The sequence below is a fragment of the Alexandromys fortis genome, unplaced genomic scaffold (genome assembly GCF_014885135.2).
Source record: "Alexandromys fortis isolate MF-2015 unplaced genomic scaffold, M_Fortis_MF-2015_v1.1 scaffold_221, whole genome shotgun sequence".
Lineage (NCBI taxonomy): Eukaryota > Metazoa > Chordata > Mammalia > Rodentia > Cricetidae > Alexandromys > Alexandromys fortis.
The window spans coordinates 388,457-396,714 of NW_026068096.1; the positions used below are offsets into that span (position 1 = coordinate 388,457).

General features: G+C 61.1%; 1 protein-coding gene across 3 annotated transcripts in view; it reads left to right on the forward strand.

Moving 5' to 3' along the window:
* The window catches only part of Nfic (nuclear factor I C), a 28,964-nt gene extending 22,111 nt beyond the window's left edge, over positions 1-6,853 (forward strand). For 2 of the 3 annotated variants that reach the window (XM_050123492.1, XM_050123491.1), the window contains exons 6-10: positions 718-842; positions 1,873-1,998; positions 2,900-3,084; positions 4,493-4,576; positions 6,690-6,838. In XM_050123492.1, the coding sequence (XP_049979449.1) occupies positions 718-842; positions 1,873-1,998; positions 2,900-3,084; positions 4,493-4,543 (487 nt within the window). In that variant the 3' untranslated portion in view covers positions 4,544-4,576; positions 6,690-6,838. Of the gene's footprint in view, positions 1-717; positions 843-1,872; positions 1,999-2,899; positions 3,085-4,492; positions 4,577-6,689 lie in introns of all 3 variants that reach the window. The other variant, XM_050123494.1, reaches the window with a different exon arrangement.
* The last annotated feature ends 1,405 nt before the right edge of the window (positions 6,854-8,258 follow it).

Sequence of the window (8,258 nt, forward strand, 5' to 3'; positions counted from 1 at the left end):
CCCCCTGCACCCCTGCAGCAGCAGGCCCACTGTTCTCACCCCTGCACCCCTGCAGCAGCAGGCCTACGGTTCTCAGCCCCCTTCCCTCCTGCAGCAGCAGGCCCATGGTTCTCAGCCCCTGCACCCCTGCAGCAGCAGGCCCACGGTTCTCACCTCCTGCACCCCTGCAGCAGCAGGCCCACGGTTCTCACCTCCTGCACCCCTGCAGCAGCAGGCCCACGGTTCTCAGCCCCTGCACCCCTGCAGCAGCAGGCCTACGGTTCTCACCCCCTTACCCCCTGCAGCAGCAGGCCCACGGTTCTCACCCCTGCCCCCCTGCAGCAGGCCCAGGTTCACTTGCAGTAACCGTTTGTACTATACACGTGGGCTCATCTTCAGAAGCCTAGTTCCAGTACCCTGTCGCCCAGCCCTGGTAGGCCACAAAGGCTAGCCTGAAGCCTGACAAATTCTTCCAGAGATCTTGGGACATTGAGCTGATCACGTGGTGTGCCTCTGTTTTCCCCATCTGTAAACCGAGTCTTAGCCCTGGGTTTTAGTGCAAAGACTGGTGTCGCGTCCACCTCTGCCTCCCTCGGGGAGTCCCAACCAGTTGACTGGCTGTAGTTCCCTTGATGTTTCCTGATAACACCCCCTACAAACGGGAAGTTAGCCAGTCCCCATCTCCATGGTAACCAGCCTGCATCCTGCATCTCTCCTCCCCCATCCTTGTTCGCTTAGGAGCAAACGGCACAAGTCGGGCTCCATGGAGGAGGATGTGGACACGAGCCCCGGCGGGGACTACTACACCTCACCCAGCTCGCCCACGAGTAGCAACCGCAACTGGACGGAGGACATGGAAGGAGGTGGGGCCTGGCTGTGTGGGTGCAGAGGCAGTTAGGACTACCAATCCCGGCGAGCTCTGCGCTCTCACCCGGGGCAGGAGCTAGGCTAAAAATGCAGCGCCTCTTGGGAGTTGTAGTCCGGCAGTATATTACTTTCACCTAGACTAGATTTCTGTGCAAGTGCCATGTATAAGAAAGAAAGCAGCCCGGGTTGTAGGGCCTCCTGGGAGGGAGTTGTGAGCGAGCGTTCTGTAGTCAGGTCCCGAGACAGCGTGTTCCCGCCGCTCTTTGATTCTAGTGCCGGAATCACTGCCTCCCGGGGACTGCCGACTTCTTCCCCCTTGAAGGCTCTTGTAGAAGGATCGGAGTGAAACGACCCCGGTGCGCCGTGTGACCTCAGCCAGTCTCTGGTCTCTGATAGTGTCGGAGGTGCTGGCTTCCTAGAACTATCCCAGGCCAGGGTGTAGCTCGGGGAAACTGAGGCCGGTGGCGGGCTGGGGCTCTGGGGACCTGGCCTGGCGCTGGCAGGTCCTGCGGCTGGGGACAGGCATGCCATGCTAATCAGCTTAGTGGCCTTAATGAGCCGGTAATTGGGGACAGTCTAGACAGGAAGGGAGGTGAACCGATACCGTCCCAGGGGACCCTGGGTAAGATGTCTGACCTGGGCAGTTGGAGAGGACAGTGGGGGCGGGGGCTACCCATGCCCAAGCGAGCATGCTGCCCCTCCCGCGCTGGAAGATGCTGCGGGCCACTTTGGAACCGGTGCTAACGTTATCCCCTCCAGCCTGCTTCTCCCTTGCTGCCTGTCCCGCACCACCACCCTGACGGGGTGGCAAGCCCAGGGTGGTGACAGCAGATGCAGACTGTAGCTGCTACCCCAGCACTTGGGAGGCTGAGGCAGGAGGATTGCTATGAGTTGGAACAGGTTACAAGTACCTGACCTCTGTGGTCAGGACCAGGATCCCTAGGGAATAAGAAAAGCCTTCGAGGGCCTGTGTTCGTGGCTGTGTACTATCTCACTGTGCTCTCCTGAACCCACCCCCACCCACAGGCATCTCGTCGCCGGTGAAGAAGACCGAGATGGACAAGTCTCCGTTCAACAGCCCATCCCCCCAGGACTCCCCCCGGCTCTCCAGCTTCACGCAGCACCACAGGCCTGTCATTGCGGTGCACAGCGGTGAGTGTGGTCCCTGGACGCACGACCGCCACCAGCGTGGCCACACAAGTTCTGCCGGCTTTTCAGCCTTTGGTCCTGTTACTATAACCCTCCAGCCAGGAAGAAAAGATTAGTATGGTGTGGTGGAGATGGCCTGAACTGGGGGGGGCAGGCTGTAAGGAGCACCCTGTCACCTGTAGAGCCACCCGGTAGGTCCGGGATCAGCTGACGGTGGCCCTCCTGCTGCTCGGTCCTATGTATAAAGTTTTACGGGCACCTGGTCCCAAGCAGCCTCTTCCTGTAACTCCAGCTGTTTGCCTACCACATTGATAAAGCCATCTGCGGGAAGACACACGCGTGACCATCCGCCTGGGGTCAGGATGGGGTGACCACCCGAGAGAGGGGACTCGGCCCTGTCATAGGAAAGGGGCCCTGACACCTCGCGGCATGAGGGGCCTGTGAGAGACCCAGACGCACAGTGTGGGCCCTGTGACAGGAAGTGTCTAGAACTCGGGGCTCCGGAGATAGGAAGTGGAATTATGGGGGTGTGGAAGGGGCAGGGCGGTTGTCATAGCATAATTCCAGGAAGAGAGTAGAGATTATCACTTGAGCACTTGGTTTTAAGGGTCTCACTGTGTAGCCCAGGCTGGGCCTTGAACTCACAGCAGTCCTCCTGCCTCAGCCTCCTGTGGTTCTGCGTGTGCTGCACACCGCCTGCCGCACCCATGACCTGGTTTTCCTCTTTTTGCATCCTTTTTTGCATTTTACTGCCTGGTTCTCTGTCGTAAACGATTTTAGGACACAGGCTCCACTCACCTGTCATGTGCTCTGCTGGGGACCACAGTGGTGCCCTTGAAAAGCTGAAGTTCAACCCAGACTGGGTTCCATTGACCCCATGACCACCCTGCACCTCTGTCCACAGGGATCGCACGGAGTCCCCACCCGTCCTCAGCCCTGCACTTCCCCGCGACATCCATCCTGCCGCAGCCGGCCTCCACCTACTTCCCCCACACAGCCATCCGGTACCCACCACATCTCAACCCCCAGGACCCCCTCAAGGATCTGGTGTCCCTGGCCTGCGACCCGGCCACTCAGCAGCCTGGACCGGTGAGTGGCCGGTGTGGCCTCAGGGTTGGCATAAGCCCCCTCTGCTGTAGTTGGAGGCACAGTGAAGCCTGGGGGAGGGGGGCAGCAGCCATCACCCCGTGCAGCTTGATGCATGCAGGCTACAGGGGATCCAGGCACTGAACCCCATTCCACGGGCTCATAAAATCTAAGACCTAAGGGCATCAGTGTTGGTTTGTGTGAAACACAAAACATGGCAGAGATTCAGATCATTTGGGAGGCTGAGGCAGGAGGATTGCTTTAAGTCTGAGGCCCCTCTGGGCCATGCAGTGACAGAAAGAGCATGTGGGACTTGGGGCTCTCGGATTTGGAGAAAGATGGGTGCGAGGTGCTGCTGACTGAAAGGGTCTGTGGGTGCGGGTGTCCCAGGGGCACATCTGAGCAGGTGTACCCAGCATGTCCCAAATGCCAACTGACTTTGGGGCCTGCAGCCTCCCAGACCTGATGTTTCCAGAACCCATAAGTCATCAGTCCCCACATTGGCTGTGGTGCAAAGGCACCTTTCCAAATAGCTCCCATTCTGCGTGACCTTGGGCAAATGTCTCTCCCTCTCTGTGCCTCAGTTTATATACCTCTAATAAGTCAATCTGTGGAAATCTCCCCAGTGAGGGGCTGGGGGCGTGGTCGGGGTGGGACCTCTGCTTGGTATCCAGCAGGAACTTGGCAGTGGCGCTGTCCGTCCGTTCCCCCCCCCCCCCCCCCCCCCCCCCCCCCCCCCCCCCCCCCCCCCCCCCCCCCCCCCCCCCCCCGCTTTGTTGCCCTCTGCCTTTCCCACTTCCCCAGCTCCTCATCCTTTTCTGCCCCTGGTTGGTGTGATTCTTTCGTCCCTGGGCGCCGAGGTTTTGGCCCCAGATAAGATGTGGTGGGCACAGGTTATGAGAAGCAGGCGTGGAGGCACAGGACTTTCATCCTGGCACACAGAGGGCTGAGGCCAGAGGATGACTGTAGGTTCAAGTCTAGTCTGGGCTACAGAGAGATTCTGCCTCAGAAAAGAACACCACCAGCCAACTAGATGATAAATAGATCTGCACAGACACTCCACCCACCCTACACTCTCTAGGAGGGGAATCAATAAATAAAGCGTCCTTAATAATTGATGGCGCCCTACGCGGGACACCGCCAGCCTGGCCGCGACTAGCCCTGAATTATGCACAGCAGCCTTTGATTATTAATATTTTATTCGCTGCCCCAGCCCAAGGCTGATACCTCACCTTCCCAACCACATAGGAACCAGCCAGGATCCCCAGGACCCCAGGGTTACACCCTTGGGAGAACCATGAGGGCTCCGACTGGGTGCAAAGGGAAGGCTGTGTGACCCCCGGGCAGCAGACACCCTTTCTGGTCCCGGTGCCCTAGTGCTAACGGGCTCTGGTCTCTCTCCTCCCCACAGCCTGCTCTCCGCCCGGCACGTCCCCTGCAAACCGTCCCTTTGTGGGATTAGGACGGAGGGATCCTCTTGCCTCTTGCGGGACAGGTAGGGGCCGAGAGGCCGGCTGGGGGGTGGGGGGCGGGGCAGAGGGGCCGGCCGGGAGTCAGGGACAGTCGGCCTGCTGGCCATAGCCCCCAGAGACACCCAAGCCAGCCTCTCGCTCCTGACCCAGGCCTTGAGCCCACCCTGTGGGTGTGAGGTCTCCCTCCACCCTGTCCGCCTTCAGGACCCCCCCGAGGCAGAGCACTCCAGGGCTGCGGGGCACATAGTTGGGGAACCCGAGGCTCAGAGAGGAGAGACAAACAGCCCAGGGTCACACAGCGCACTGCAGGTCAGGACATCCCCAGCTGCGCCCCTATCCCAGTTCTCCAAGCTAGAGAATCCAGAGTGGGAGGCAGAGGCAGGAAGTTTAGGGTGCAAAAAGAGGCTCAGAGAGGGCAGGCAAGTTGTCTATGGTTGCACAGCGGCATGAAGTCGTCTCCATCCACGTTGCTCCACAGCTGCCTTGGTACCCTCTCTAGCTGTCCAGCTCCCTATCGGTGGCTCAGGGAGCCCCGAATGTGACAGCAGGAGACGGGACAGCCCCAGCTGTGTCATTCGTTCCAAACCTGCCCCTTCCTCAGGCCTCAGCCATCTCCCCGCAGCTCCTAGAACTACCCCCACCATCTCTGGTAGCTCAGTAGATCATCGGCCCAGCTACCTGGTCACAGGCCATGGCCTCTGTCTCACTCCTCCGTGGGTCCAAAATGCACTCTGACAGATGGATGGCTCCCTCTGCCTTCTCCTCTGGGTCAGGGCAGGCAGGGCCAAGGTGGTTAGCCAATGCTGGCTGAAGATGGAGCACAGTGACCCAGTGACCAGGCCTGGCCCACAGAGGACGCGGCCACACTCTGTGGGCTAGGCAAGGGCGAGCAGGCGTGGCAGAACACAGGCCTCACCCCAGGCACACTAGCAAGCCACGGAAGGCTGTGAGGGAGCAGAACTTCCTGACAAGATCCGCACCCCCACCAGGGAAATCAGGAGGCTGCAGGGCTCTCCCCCGTCCAGGCCCCTGCCTCAGCTCTGGGCCTCAGCTCATTCGGCCCCGTCAGCACTTCCAGGCTGTCTACATTGTTATTCCTGGCTCAGCTTCCTTGGCAGCCTGGCTCCCTCCCTGCCCCCCCACATCTGCACACCGAGACCGTGGTCGGCCCCCCACCCCAGGCCCCTTCATATCTGAGCACACAAATAACTAAAGAGCTGAAGCTCTGGCTGCCTCCCACTGCCTCGGTCTCCCCCTCTGCCGGCTTGGCAGACTGGGGGTCCCTAGGGAGGCAGAGGCGGAGGCCATGGTCCAGCACCAGGCCAGGGTCGCACCCCGGCCTGTCTGGTTGCCATTGGAAACCAGACATGAAGTAAGGGACACGGAGCCTGAACTTGGCTGGGCGAGGCTGAGAGAGGTGCTGCCCCTCAGGCCACCCTGCCCCGCCCCCTGCAGGCAGCCCCTGGCCTGTGCTCTCAGGCCCCAGACTGGGACATGGACACACACACACACCCTGCTGTGGTGACTGGGCGGACTTTGCCACAGGCTAGCCCTGATTTTTACGATAGTGCTCACTGATAGATAGCCCAGGAACCTTGGAGGGGACAGAAAGAAAATTCTGGAGCCAGACCATTGCAAGCTTGCTCTTGTCTACCCTCTGGGCCCACCCGGCAGCTTCATGGCTGCTGAGGCAGGGGCATGACTGCTGAAAAGCCAAGCCCAGTGTGGCACTAGGAAAACTGAGGCAGGAGGACCACCTCTCTACCCGAGACCATGCTGGGTACACAGTGAGTTCTAGGCTGTCTCTGACATCGCGAGGTCCCTGCAGGAGACTTACTTATGTGAAGTCCCTGATAGCACAGGCGCACCTACACCGAGTATCTGACGTCACTCCCTGATATTGCTACCGTAGGGTGTACTTATGCTGGGTCCTGTCGTCCGGGCAAACTTACGCGAGTCCCTCCTGACCAGCGGTTGTAGGGGCAGTCGGGTGGAGGTGGAAGCCATAGGCCAGCGTCACACTTGGTATTATGGTCTGCATTCAGGGATGCGGAGTGCAGTGGGGGGTGGAAGGAGGCAGCCTGCTCCTGACACCCCGTTTCTCTCTCTCTCTCCCTCTCTCCGCGGACCACACAGTCCTGGTACCTGGGATAGCGGAGTTGGCCCTCCCACGCCTCCACTGCCGGCGGAGTCCCGGAGGTGATGGCCCCCGCCTGCATTTTCAGTGGAAACTTAGAACGAGCGAGAAGCTCCCTGCCGACTCCCAGCGCGACAGAAAAGACAGACACGCAGGAGGAGAAAAGGACAAAAGACAAACAGGAAAAAAAAGAAAGAATCTTCCCAACCAAGATGACAAAAGGTGGGAGCCGCGGGTCTCCGTGGTACCTGCTGCTAATGGACAGCCGCCTGCTGCCCTTCTGCGCCCGAGGACCCTGCCATCACTCCCAGACCAGACGAGCCTAGCCTGGCACCCACGCCCAGCATCAACAGATGGACAGCGTGTCCAGGGTGGGCCGCCCAGCCAGGCCCCGTCTCCCCAGACCCCTGCCGCCAGCCACCAGCGCCAGCCTCGGGGCCCCACCGACGGTGTTTGCCAAAGACAGGGTGCTGGAGGCAGTGCTGGCAGAGGAGGTGGACGTGACCCCCGGCGCGGGCAGCAGAGGCCTGGAGAGCACACGGAGCCGCCCAGCACTGGCCCTGCTGGGGACAGACGGTGCCACAGGTACTTTGGGACCCCCGGGAGGGTTCTGCGCCAGCCTCCGCCTCAGCCCTCTGGTCCCCTCTCCTTGCGGACCTCGTTTGGAAGGACACATCTCTATGCAATTTGTCCCCAGCCCCACCCCAGCATGAGAGGCCTCGCAGCTCCCCACCCCCCGGCCTCCTCCTCTCACACATGGGAAGTATCAGCACTTTGAGAAACAGAGGTGGGGGAGCAGGAACCCCCACGCCGAGGCCCCCGGAGGCGGGAGGTGCCACTAAGTGCCTAACCCCTCCGCCCACCCGCCGACCCCCTCATCCATCAGGGACACAGAGTGGCCGGGGCACCCCCACCCTCGTCCCCGCCTACCCCAGCTCCTCATCGCCGCCTGTACCCTCCAAGCTAGAGAGATGGGACCCCAGGAGTAGAGCTGGGTGTCCCCAAACCCAGGCTGGGGCCGTGTGCTGTCCCCCTACACTTCTGCCAGTGCCTTACTTCCTGGAGACCCACCCTGGGGTGCCCCACTGCAGGGGATGCCCCCTTTGCACTTTGACCCCCTGATGACATGGGGCCCGGCACAGGGACCAAGAAGGCTGGTGGAAGTGCACTCGGACCCAGGTGGGAGGGCTGTGCGAGTGATGGGGAGACTGGGTGGCGGGTTCCCCATCTGCTATGCGGACTTCACTGACCTAACAAAAGAACACTAAAGCGGGGAGCGAGGTCCGTGCCCCAGACCCCGCTCTGTAGCTCCCATCCACACCCCCCCGGGTCCCCACCTCTGGTGGACCGCCCTGGGAGGGGAGGTTGGGTTTTTTAGGGTCATTGAACCCACAAAGGCTCCTCTTCCCCAACCCCCCCATCTTGGCCTCCTCATGCCTGTGTCCGGTCCCCGGCCCCTCCGCTCCTTCCTGGCTCGCTGTCTGCTCGCTCATTCGCCCCCCGCGCTCGACTGGCTCCCGTTGTGTCTCGGTTGCCGCGCGGCCGGTTCGCCTGCTGTCCCGCGCCTC